General features: G+C 43.1%; 1 protein-coding gene across 1 annotated transcript in view; it reads left to right on the top strand.

The window, feature by feature from the left end:
• The window catches only part of LOC141101443 (ATP-binding cassette sub-family C member 5-like), a 206,767-nt gene that overhangs the window by 138,072 nt on the left and 55,464 nt on the right, over nt 1-13,231 (top strand). The window contains exons 22-24 of the mRNA XM_073590542.1: nt 1,792-1,920; nt 8,186-8,372; nt 9,214-9,303. Of these exons, the coding sequence (XP_073446643.1) occupies nt 1,792-1,920; nt 8,186-8,372; nt 9,214-9,303 (406 nt within the window). The remainder of the gene's footprint in view (nt 1-1,791; nt 1,921-8,185; nt 8,373-9,213; nt 9,304-13,231) is intronic.

Below are 13,231 nucleotides of genomic sequence, written 5' to 3'. Positions count from 1 at the left end.
CACACTACAAAGCTACAATGTCAGTCCACAGATTTGAGAATATTCAGAGAAGCCTTCGTTTTGATGATAAGAGAACTCGTCCTTTGAGATCGGAAACAGATAAATTAACCCCTATCAGCTACATCTGGAATCTTTTTATCAAGAACTGTACAAAGCCTTACCATTCTAGTGACAATGTGACAGTGGATGAGCAACTTCTTGCCTTTAGGGGACGTTGCAAATTCATTCAGTACATGCCCAGTAAACCAGTATGGAATAAAAATTTTCTGGATGTGTGATTCTGCAAGCTATTATGGGATGAATGGTCTGATTTACTGTGGCAAAGAAGTTGATGCTCCAGCCCAGAAAGACCTAAGTTCTGAAATAGTAAAAACACTTACTGTACCAATTTTCAATTCTGGAAAAAATATAACAATGAACAACTACTTTACCAATCTTGAACTGGGCAAATTTTTGCTTCAGAAACAACTTACACTTGTTGGTACTATGAAGCCAGACCGCCGAGAAATTCCTCCAATCATGAAGCACAATCCACAGCGAACACTTTATGAGAGTGTCTTTGGTTTCTGAAATCAAGCGACAATGGTGTCTTATAAAGCGAAGAAAGAAAAATCTGTGATATTACTGAGTACCATGCATTATGATGGAAGTATTGACACCAATGACGGGAAACAGAAACCAGAAATCATCCTGCATTATAATAAAACTAAAGGAGGTGTGGACAAGATGGACGAAATGATTGGAGAGTATTCGTGCAAGAGGCAAACAAAACGTTGGCCTGTAGTAATTTTTTCTAATATGCTTGATGTGTCAGCCCTCAATACCTACCGTATATTGTTTATAGTGAAACTCATCCAGAATTCCATGCCAACAGGAAGGACAAGAGACGTCTATTCTTGACGAAACTTTGCTATGAACTTTTAATGCCTACCATGATGGAGCGAAGCAACATGAAATGCTTGCCAAGGCAAACTACGGAAGCTATGATCCGATGTGGTATACATTTTCAGGAACATCCAGAGCCAAGAGAAAAGAAAAGGAAAGTATTGTTATATTTGTCCAGCAAAGAAGGAAAGGAAATCTGAGTGTATCTGTACTACTTGTGGACAAAATATCTGCAAGGAACATTCTTCCCAACAGATAACATGGGAAAATTATTGGGGTCATCAGTAAGGTTGAAAAGGAAAGTTTGAAAAGAAATATTCCTGCACCATGTTTACTACAACTTTTATATAAAAAACGTTTAGACAAAAAAAAATTGTTATTATAAAGAATTATATAGAATGCATATATTGGGCATTTTAAGCCCGTGTACTTACTTTTTTGTTGTTTTTTTGCACATAATTATAATGTTTTGAAATAGTCACATCTTAGGATGCGTTCCCACTGGCGCTGGAGTCCGCCAGGAGGGGATCCGTAATGGATCTGACCTCCTGGTAACTCCAGTTAAGGCTGCAGAATGCCAGGATTCCGCCAGCCTTAGCTGGGGTCACCAGGACGTCAGATCCATTACGGATCCCCTCCTGGCGGACCCCAGCGCTAGTGGGAATGCATCCTTACTTTGCAATTTTAAAATAAACTTTGAAAAGTATTTTTATTTGAGTTATTCCATGTTATTTGCACACAGGCCTAAAAGGCCCCAGGTATGTGAAAGTGTAGATTTCTATGGTTATGCGTTCTAGGGTTAAAGTATTGCAGTTTGTTTTCTTTTTTTCATGAATAATTTTTTATTAAATGTATGCTCATTGTCAGTTAGCTTACCTTTTTCTTGTTTCTCAATCATGTTTACAGAGTGCTAATTCGTGAGTTAAAACGCCTGGATAATATAACTCAATCTCCATTCATATCTCATATCACGTCAACTTTACAAGGAATCACGACCATACAAGCCCATAATAAGACCAATGAATGTCTTACTAAGTAAGTCCTCTTTTATAATATTTCTAAAATTACAGATATCTCCAAAGTATAATAATTTGGCTAACTTGCTCTAAAAAATCCTATGTTGCTTACCAGGGGCAGACACTGACAGCTTAGGGCCCCTGTGCAAGAAATGTGTCTGCCCCCACCCCCCCACCTGTTATACTGCTTATGATGAGGGCAATCTGGCAATGGGACCCCAGGAGCCTTGGGCTCCAGGAAAAAGGCCAGATCGCCCTCATTATTACGGCCCTGCATGCCGGGGCATACATAGCAATCACAGGGACCCATAGCAAAAATTCTATTTGGGCCCCCCACACTTCTAAAAAAATATATATTTATATTTTTTTAATGAGATGGAGATATATAGATATATATAAACTGTATGTGTGTGATACATAAATATATATATATATATATCTCCGTTAGTATTTGGTTTTGCTGGCTCCCGCGCTGTCAAGTCTTAGTCAGGTGACAACTAGTGTCGGCTGTCAGTGAATAGAACACTACAGGCACGGCTGACTCTGTAGTTGGCAGATAACGTGATAAGTACGGAGGCTGACCATGTATGTCTGGTATCTGTATCATCTGGTATCTGCTCTATTCACTGTCGACGCAACTGATGGAAATAGCTGAGAGCAGCGCTTAGCAGCTCTATAGATAATGAAAAGAGCAGAGGCCGAGAATGCACAACTCTGCTCCATCTAGGACGAGACTGCAGATGCCTGTTCTCAGAATCTCTGGGGGGCCTAATGGTCAAATCCCCAATTATCAGAACGTTATCCACGATCCGATGGATCACACATACATCGTACATAAACCGTACACGCATACACACATACACCGTACATACATTTACTGTACATACACTCATTTACCATACATACATACATACACACATACACCATACATACGTATCCCATACATACCTATATCAAACATACACACACAGATACACATACATATACCGTACATACATACACACATACGCCGTACATACATATACCGTATATACACACACAGATACACATGCTGTACATACACACACATATATACACACATATACCATACATACACACATATACCGTGCAAATACATACACCGTACATAGAAATACCGTACATACATACACACTTATATATACATATAGTATTCACATACCATACACATACACCGTATATACACACCGATGTACAGACACATACATCCACACATGATACCCACATATACTGTACATAGATACACACACAAACACATAGATACACATATACTACATACATACATAGATACACACATATATATAATGCACACACACATATGTACATATACAAACACACACATACTAATTTATTACCTCAGGTGTTCAAATGTGCACTGGAGGAGGTCAGCTACATAATACAGAGATCAGCTGGAGAGGGCTGCAGACCCCACTGTGGGGGATGAAGACCCAGCAGAGAGGACTGATATCGGCCCCATGCTGCTGCCATGCTGTCCCGTGCAGTGAGCCTCCTCCCCCGACTTCTCCTCTATGAGGAGATGCTGCAGCTTCCTGGAAATGGAACAGTGGAGGGAGAAGAAGACACACTGTAAGTCCTGCTCTTCCTCCACTGTTGTCCCCTGTGTGCTGTGCAGCCCGGGCCCCTGTCTACAGGTGAGTACCCACCATTGAGACGCACCATGCAGTAGGACAGACACGGCAGCCAGTGAGCGCTCTCATCAGTCTGGTGGGGAAAACGTTCATTGGCCAGCGTCTCTCCCTGCATGACACGCCCCCTTTTTGAACTCCTGGACTCCACACGCCTCTTTCTCCCTGGCTCTGGGTATTCACATGATTACGGGAGGGAGTGAGAGAAGCCTGATGCTGCATGACAGCAGGCTCCTCTCACTCCCGCCCGTAATCTTGACTGAGTGGCTACATAGCGGCTGCATACTGTGCTGCTATGGGCAGTACGCCCCTGCCTCCAGGGGCCCCCCTCCACCTTCGGGCCCTGATTCAGTTGCAACGGCTGCACTGGCGGTATATCCGTCCCTGTTGCTTACCTCAAGATTGTCGCCTCATTTCCTTCATCTTCCCCTCCCTCCCTTTTTCCATACCCCTTCTCCCTGTTAACCCTCCTCACTTATCGCTTTTCTCCCTTGTAACCCCTCCAAAAAAATTTTTTTCCCTTCCTTCTTTCTACTTATAGTTCCATACTGATATGGATTCCCACATATGTTTTTTTCCCTCTTTCTCTTTCTAACCTCTATGAATGCTGGAATTTTCAGAATAATTCTTCATTTGCTGATATGAAAATTTTGGTCGCAGCTGCAATGTTGAGCTACCTATTTATATTTCTGCATGAATATTGTTATCATTACAAGTTTTGTTAAGTCCTGCGTGACTTCTTTGATAATAATATATTTAGTCGAATGTTGTGGGTTTTTTTGTGTTTTCACTATTGATTAATAAAAACAAATTGAACATAAAAAAATCCTATGTTCTCGTGAATAACCTACTGCAAAAGTCTGAACATATTGCAACTTGTTTTGATCATCTGTTAATTTATCTTACTTCCTAGTATAGACATTAAAGGGAATCTGTCACCCATTTTTAGTGATATCATGTAAAGATATCACCCAATTGTGCGTCCCATAAGGATTCTATTAGTACTTTTGATTCTCCTCGACCCCGCACCTTTGATGCATAAATACCTTTTTTATCTTGGTGGAGATGTATGGAAATCGCCGCGGTCTGGTCGGATGGGCAGGGCTTATTCGCCTTCCCCCCCCCCCTCCTCGGCTTAATGTAAAGATATCACTAAAAATGGGTGACAGATTCCCTTTAAGTGTTTAATAGGATTGTCAGGAACACCGCACTGCACTTGCTCACTGAGCCAGTGCACATGTCCGGAGTAAGACAAACTGTGCTCAAAGATACCTGAGGAGCGGGCAGCAGCAGTGAAGATGTGTGCTTTAGACCAGCAGGACCTAAAGCACGTGACTGCTGGGGGCGTGGCCTAAACTCCACAGAGCTAGGAGCTGCAGGAAAACTCCTAGAATGGTAACTACGGGACAGAGTTACCAAGGGGCATAGACAGGGACGTAAACAGATCAGGCCGGGGTCAAAGCACGAGATAGCATGACAATACCAAAGGATTAGACAGAACGGATAGTCAAGACGTAGCCAAGAAGTCAGAAACCAGAGAACCAGATATACAGTACAGAATCAACAGGCAAACTCACAACAGGGGACAAAACCATATAAGCAAGCTAGAAGACAACGAACAGGCACAGGCACACAGGGGTCACCACACTCGGCCAAAGGCAAAAGTATTACTGACAGGGATTGAAGTTTCCCAGGGCTATAAGAAGCTCTCCCTTAACCAAAGAGAGGCCACAATAATTAACCCCAGGCATGCAGGTCAAAGCCTGCACTTGGCTCAAGACATTAACCCCTGACGTGCAGGTCAAAACCTGCACTGGGATCATGACAAGGATGAATCCCATGACCACTGAGATGTGTCAGACAATACATTGATGATATAATCAATCACAGCAGATTTGATACAGAATTTTCTGCAACTGTCCTATTCACTGCTGTAATTCTCAAAGACGGTGGTCTTTCAGAATTGTTCTACTGTATATCCTATCAGGGCCGGACTGGCCATCTGGCAATTCTGGCATATGCCAGAAGGGCCTGTCTGGTCGTGGGCCACTGTGTCAGCTATGTTATTAACAGAATCGGTGTTATTAAGACACCCATACTGTTAAGATTTGTAATGGAGCACAAACTCATTGATTCTGTCAGTTACCCCAGCAGGCCCCGGGTATCATTAGAAATTTTGGTCTTGTAGTAAATCTTGCTTTCTTCCATCCAGGGTAATATTAGTAATACTAGATTATGGCCCGATGCTATCGCATCGGGAGGATGCGATAGCATCACACCTCTTGCCATGTTAACTCTCAACACACACACTCCTCAACACACACACCTCTCACCTTTCACCATCTCCACTCACGTCCACTCACTCCTTCACTCCGTCTCTCATACTCACGCCATCATCGCCGCTGCTCCACGATCCCCGACATCTTCTTCCGCCGGCGCCATCCTGGATCCAGACGTTGTCCACGCCGGCGACATGTTCTTGCGGCGACGCCATCTTGAGTATCGTGAAATCCCGCGATGCTCAAGATGGCGTCGCCGGAAGAACATGTCGCCGGCGTGGACGACGTCGGGATCCAAAATGGCGTCGGCGAAATCTCGCGAGTTTTCGCCGATGCCATTTTGGATCCCGACGTCGTCCTTGCCGGCGACATGTTCTTGCGGCGATGCCATCTTGAGTATCGCGGGATTTTGCCGATCCAAAATAGCGTCGCCGCAGGAACATGTCGCCGGCGTGGATGCCGTCGGGATCCAAAATGGCGCTGGTCAAAATCTCGCGAGATTTCGCTGACGCCATTTTGGATCCCGATGTCCTCCACGCCGGCGACATGTTCTTGCGGCGACGCCATCTTGACTATCGCGGGGATTTCGCCGATCCAAAATGGCGTCGCCGCAAGAACATGTCGCCGGCGTGGAGGACGTCTGGATCCAGGAGGGCGCTGGCGGAAGATGATGTCGGGGATCGTGGATCAGCGGCGATGACGGCGTGAGTATGAGACGGAGTGAGAGAAAGGGTCGTATGTGGAGTGAAAGAGTGAGTGGAGATGGTGAAAGGTGAGAGGAGTGTGTGTGTTGAGGGTTAACATGGAAAGAGGTGTGCGGTGACATCACCGGTTACAACTGGACAGAAGTTGTTACAACCGGAAGCTGCTTAGGGCATTTATTATTATAGATAGTCCATCTGGTACTTGGGGACAGTGACAGCATAGGCCTGTGTGATTTTAAATGCCAGGGTAAATTTCAGCTCCAGTCCGTACCAGTATCCTATACTACGTAATGGGGAGCTATCGCCAGGTCACAGCAGTAGAGAGCCTACTGCGCATGCTGATAAGCACCTCTGCTATTACCATTCTAGAATCGATTTCTATCTGTGTAAGACTATATTTCTGTGCCCTTCTGAACAGATTGACATGTTCAGAAAGAAAAAAACAGAAACGGAGTGTCATTGAAGTCTATAGCCCCATTGGAGTATTCAGATGAAATCACCCAAATATACTGAAAAAACGCAAAGTGACTTTAGTCTTAGAAAACAGATGTGAGGTTGGCTACATAAAAATATTTAAGAATTATTATTATTTATTTATAAAGCACCATTGATTCCATGGTGCTGTACATGAGAAGGGGTTAAATACAAATTACAGATATCACTTACAGTAAACAAACTAACAATGACAGACTGATACAGAGTGGAGAGAGGACCCTGCCCTTTCAGGCTTACATTCTACAGGATGGTGGGGAAGGAGACAGTAGGTTGGGGGGTTGCAGCAGCTCCAGTGATGGTGAGGCGGTAGCTCCAGTAGTGGTGAGGAGGCTGCGGGGATCACTGCAGGCTGTAGGCTTTCCTGAAGAGGTGGGTTTTCAGGTTCTGTCTGAAGGATCCAAGTGTGGTTGATAGCCGGACGTGTTGAGGCATGGAATTCCAGAGGATGGGGCTATTCGGGAGAAGTCTTGGAGGCGGTTGGTTGAGGAGCGAATAAGTGTGGAGGAGAGAAGGAGGTCTTGGGAGGACCGGAGATTACGTGAGGGAAGGTATCGGGAGATTAGTTCAGAGATGTATGGAGGAGACAGGTTGTAGATGGCCTTGTAGGTCAGTATTAGTAAATTGAATTGGATATGCTGAGGGAGTGGGAGCCAGTGGAGAGATTCATTTCTAATGACATTTCTATTTTTTTCTACTACTGGAGAATACCTTTAAGTAGAGTTTAAGATTTTTCTGCATTGGAGCTCTCTGTACAACTGCATCTTTCCAAAGTCATCAATGCCAGCATTAGCAGGCCACACAATCCACAGGCAGCTAGCTCTTTACATTAAAAAAACATGGCCTTGAAGCTCTTTCAAATATTTTTTTCATATTTTGGTATTTTCATTGTACTCTAACTGATGCCTGGATTGTAATATTTTACTTATTTAGGTCTTATGTTTATAATTTGTTAAATATAAAATTTAATAAAAATTTACAGTTAAAAAAAAAAACACATGGCCTATGTGAGTTTTGAATCAGAAATTGAATATGGATGCTACTTACCGTATATCTTGTTTTGAGGATGTTCATGTATTGTATAGAATGTGATATATTTTTAGTAGCTAATATTTTAAATTTTTATATTGTCTTATATTTTCCAGATATCAAAAACTTTTAGATGTCAACCAAGTGCCGTGTTTCCTCTTCAGCTGTGCAGCTCGTTGGCTGTCAGTGCGCCTAGATCTAATTAGCTTGGCTGTCACAACATTGACTGCTGTGTGCGTGGTGTTCATGCATGGACAGATAGACGTGGCCTATGCTGGCCTTGCCATGTCTTACGCAGTCCAGGTACATGATACTATAATGTTCAACATCTATCTAAAGGGACTTTGGCAGCAGGATTTTGCAAAGTAATATGAGAGCTACAGGATGTAGGGGCATCATGTTTGACACCTGTGTAACCCCACCCACAAGCTTGATTGGCAGCTTTCTGTGCACACTGTACATTGTCAGAAAGCTGTCAATCACTGGTGGGGCGGGGTTACACAGATTGGCTGGACTAGCCTGCACATGAGACATAGTCAGGCAGTGATAATTTCCTGCTTACAAAACATTGATAGTATTGAAACTACAACACACAGCCTAATGAGTGACACGTCCCTAGAATCAGACTCTCTGCCCCTATATTATGCTGCTCTCCGATTAAATAGCAAAAAAAACCTTCTGACAGATTCCCATTAAGATATTACGGGCCCCAGTCATCAATGCTGTTTCTCCAGTTTTCTGGTGTAATTTGCTCCTTTTTATTTGCCTTATTCGCTGTATGTTTTGTGTCACTTTTAAAGTTGTCTTTTTTTAAGTTTGTTTTATTTTTCCTCAACTGACAGACTCATAAAATGCGACTTTAACCAAATGTCGCATTTTTGGGGCGCATCTCACTTTAGTCTTCCCCTTGAGTAAGGTTTCCGGAGGATTTATCAATTTGGCGCCTTCTTGTCCTTTTTTAAAGGATTTGCCAATTTTGGTGCTTAAAAGTTGCAAAAAATGGTTGTAGAAAAAAAGAGCTTAATACAAAGCGAATGACAAAAAAAGAAGTATGTCTTCAATAAATCGCAAATGATTACTTGGGCCCTGTGTTTACAGAAAAATGGAATAAGTGGAAATCTAAAAATGTTCCTTATTATTGCAGCTTACAGGACTGTTTCAGTTTACTGTGCGTTTAGTCACAGAGACAGAAGCCAGATTTACTTCAGTGGAAAGAATTCATTATTATATTGAGGTAAGTCTATCTTGTTATAGAGGTTTATGACTTTTTTTTTTTTTTTTTTTAAAGACACATTAGATTGCCATCGTACCAAAAAATTGCCTCCATAATTATAGTAAACAGTAGCCAAGAATGAAAACAGCACATTAACGGAAAGAGAGTAAGGAAAGGTGAGGACAAATTTGGCCGAGAATGATCTACATGGTGAACCTCTGACCAGCGGATGATTTATGGCCCACTATGCCATTACCTCCGGCACCTGGGCAAATTTCCTGGGACCACAAAGCTTGGGCTGGTGCCCACGTTTTGCCGGCCGCTGACCCTTTAATTCCTCCTTGCACTGTAAGAATGCATGCTCAGCGTTCACTAATGAGCACTGTGGTGCATGCAATGAAGGACTGCGTCCTGACGCTGGCCAGTGCTAGTGTCATCACGTTTTTTGAGGGTGGTGTTAACGCCCCTCTACATTCTGGAATGTGTGTTTAATAGGAAGCTGAACCCAAGTAAGGGCGAACATCACACCATGAAGAATTTGGTCACCTTGAAAGCATGTAAGGAAATCATAACATTTATTGGATCAATGTAAAGGATGTAGCAGACATGTAATATGCTGGTTAAATACTCACTACAATACTTCATAAATGGGTTGTTAGGTATAAATTGATAAGTCTGCAGTCACTCTGTGTGACTGCATCCCCTTCAGCACACACTGTACGCTGTGAGGAGTTGCTGGTTTCTGAGCCATGAGCTGCGGTGATGTATGCGTTATGCATACTCCCGGGCAGAACCCGTCTTATGGGAGCGGCCTCGCTCCATACACTTCTATAGAGCGAGGCCGCACCCTGTGTAGTGACGCGGCCGTCCATAGAGGCGTGGCCTTGCTCAATTCAAGTATATGGAGCGAGGCTGAGCCCAATAGATGGGCTGTGCCCAGGAGTATGCATATCGCATACATCATCCAGATTGACTGCAGACTTTTCTTTTTATGCCGGACAAAACCTTTAAGTACATATACAACTGCCTAAGGAAAGATTGGGGATTATTTTTGTAACAATGCATATACAGTTGTGTTCAAAAGTTTACATACTCCCGCATAATTTTTGCTTTCTTGGCCTTTTTTCAGAGAATATGACTGATAACACCAAAACTTTTTCTTCACTCATGGGTAGTGGTTGGATGAAGCCATTTATTGTCAAACTACTGTGTTTTCTCTTTTTAAATCATACTTTCAGCTCTATCACATCTAATGTGATGTACTTAATTATTTGTGCTAAATGTCCATCTGGGGATCTGTATGTAGGGGAGACAGGGCAAAAGTTTAAAACAAGGATGAATTCTCACCGCCACACAATAAGAGGAAAAAAGAATGGATCTACCTGTGGCAAAACATTTTTGTATCCCAGATCACAGCACCATGGGACATGAGGTTACTTGTATTAAAAGGTAACTTCAAATCTCAGAGAGACAGAAGAGTCTGGGAGTATAAACTTATGACAACCTTTGACATACCCGATGCAGGAATGAATGTGTCACATTGATTTATGTCTTTTCACATCAGTTAAGGAATTTGCTCTTCAGATCTTGTGGGGTCATCACAACACAGAACCAGACTCCAATCAGAGGACAATAAAACTTTTACTCTTTGTCAACGAACTGTTCCAATATTTATGGACACAACTGTTTATCACTCTCCCATACTGACAGTTCTGTGCTGTATTGTGTATAAATATGTGATTCTTCAGATTTTGTATTAGTCTATATGCCTGATGAAGAAACTTGAGTAGTCTTGAAAGCTTGCAATTTGTTACCATCTTTTCAGCTAGCCATTAAAAGGTATCAACCACTGAGGACTCTCAATTCCAAATATTTTTCTATCTACTGGCTAACATGGTACAAAGATATATATCTTTCCTGTATCAATGACCACTCAAAACATCCAAGTGACCCTGATCAAAAGTTTACATACCCCATTTCTTAATACCGTGGTATTGCCCCCTCTAACATCAATGCCAGCTTGAAGTCTTTTGTGGTAGTTGTGGATGAGGTTCTTTATTTTCTCAGATGGTAAGGCTGAGTTTACACGTGGCGTTTTTTTCGTGTTTCCGCGGCGGTTTTAACCGCGCGATTTTGCCGCGAAAACGCGAAAAATAAGCATCCCATGCATTCCTATGGGATTCCTCAATGCTGTGCTAATGCTGCGGTTTTTACCGCGGCGGAATCGCTTCGTGGTAAAAAACGCAGCATGCTCATTAATTTGCGGAATCGCGGCGATCCCGCACCCATAGGAATGCATTGTTCCGCTTACTGTGTTCCGCATGTGGCTGTGCACACCATGCGGAAAGTAAGCAGAACTATTGCGGATGGTACCCACGGTCCGGAGGAGAGGAGACTGTCCTCCGGGCTTTGGGTACCATATCCCTGTAAAAAATAGAATTTAAAATAAAAAATATTGTTATTCTCACCTTCCGGCGTCCCGTGCAGCATTCCCGCCTCTCTCCACGCTGCCGTTCCCAGTAAGCCTTTGCGAAAATGCCCGCGATGACGTCTGTTCTCGCGGGATAGCGAAGTCTCGCGGTCATTCGCGCGACGTCATCGCGAATGACCGCGAGACATCGCGATCCAGCGAGAACGGACGTCATCGCGGGCATTTTCGCAAAGGATTACTGGGAACGGATGCGCGGGACGTTGGAAGGTAAGAATAACACCATTTTTTATTTTTTTTTTACATTCTATCTTTTACTATTGATGCCGCATAGGCGGCCTCAGTAGTAAAAAGTTGGTCACACTCGTCAAACACTATGTTTGACGAGTGTGACCAACCTGTCAATCAGTTCTCCAAGCGATGCTACAGATCGCTTGGAAAACGCTCGCATTTTGCAAGCTAAATACGCTTGCAAAATGCTAGTTTTTCCGCGGGAAAATCGCGGGAATTTAAAATGCGATTTTCCCGCGGAATGGAATTCTGGAACTCTCGCGGTAATTTCCGCGAGAGTTCCGGTACGTGTGCACTTAGCCTAAAGCTGCCCACTCTTCTTGGCAAAAAGCCTCCAATTCCTGTAAATTCTTAGGCTGTCTAGCATGAACTGCGCACTTGAGATCTACCCAGAGTGGCTCAATGTATTGAGGTCAGGAGACTGAGCTGGCCACTCCAGAACCTTCACTTTGTTCTGCTGTAGCTATTGACAGATCGAGTTGGCCTTGTGTTTTGGATTGTTGTCATGTTGGAACGTCCAAGTACATCCCATGCGCAGCAGTATTTGCTGATAACGTACTGCATTCATCTTTCCTTCTTAACCTTTGACCAAGTTTCCTGTGCCTTTGTAGCTCACACATCAGCAAAACATCAGTGATACAGGAATGGTGTTCCTTTCATTATAGGCCTTGTTGACCTCGCTCCAAAAGTAAGTTTATGGTTGTGCCTAAAAAGTTCAATTTTGGTCTCATCACTCCAAATTGCCTTGACCCAGAAGTTTTGAGGCTTGTCTCTATGCTGTGTTGCGTATTGTAAGTGAGATACTTTGTGGCATTTGCTCAGTAATGGCTTTCTTTTGGTGACTCGACCATGCAGCCCATTTTTCTTCAAGTGCCTCCTTATTGTGCATCTTGAAACAGCCACAGCGCTACTTTTCAGACAGTGCCAGTATTTCAGCTGATGGTATTTGTGGGTTTTTCTTTGGATCCCGAACAATTTACTGTCTGATGTGGATGAAATTGTTGTTGGTCTAACTGACTGTGGTTTTGTTTTTACAGAGCCCCTGATTTTCCATTTGTTAATTACAGTTTTAACACTGCTGACTGGCATTATCAGTTCCTTGGATATCTTTTTGCATCCCTTTCCTGTTTTATACAGTTCAACTACCTTTTCCCGTAGAGCCATTGACAGTTCTTTTGCTTTCCAGATGACTCACAATCTAGAAACATCAGTAACATAGTTACAGTATTA

This window comes from Dendrobates tinctorius, unplaced genomic scaffold, assembly GCF_039654945.1.
Source record: "Dendrobates tinctorius isolate UK_male_01 unplaced genomic scaffold, ASM3965494v1 ptg000117l, whole genome shotgun sequence".
Lineage (NCBI taxonomy): Eukaryota > Metazoa > Chordata > Amphibia > Anura > Dendrobatidae > Dendrobates > Dendrobates tinctorius.
This window is presented reverse-complemented; position numbering and strand designations above follow the sequence as displayed.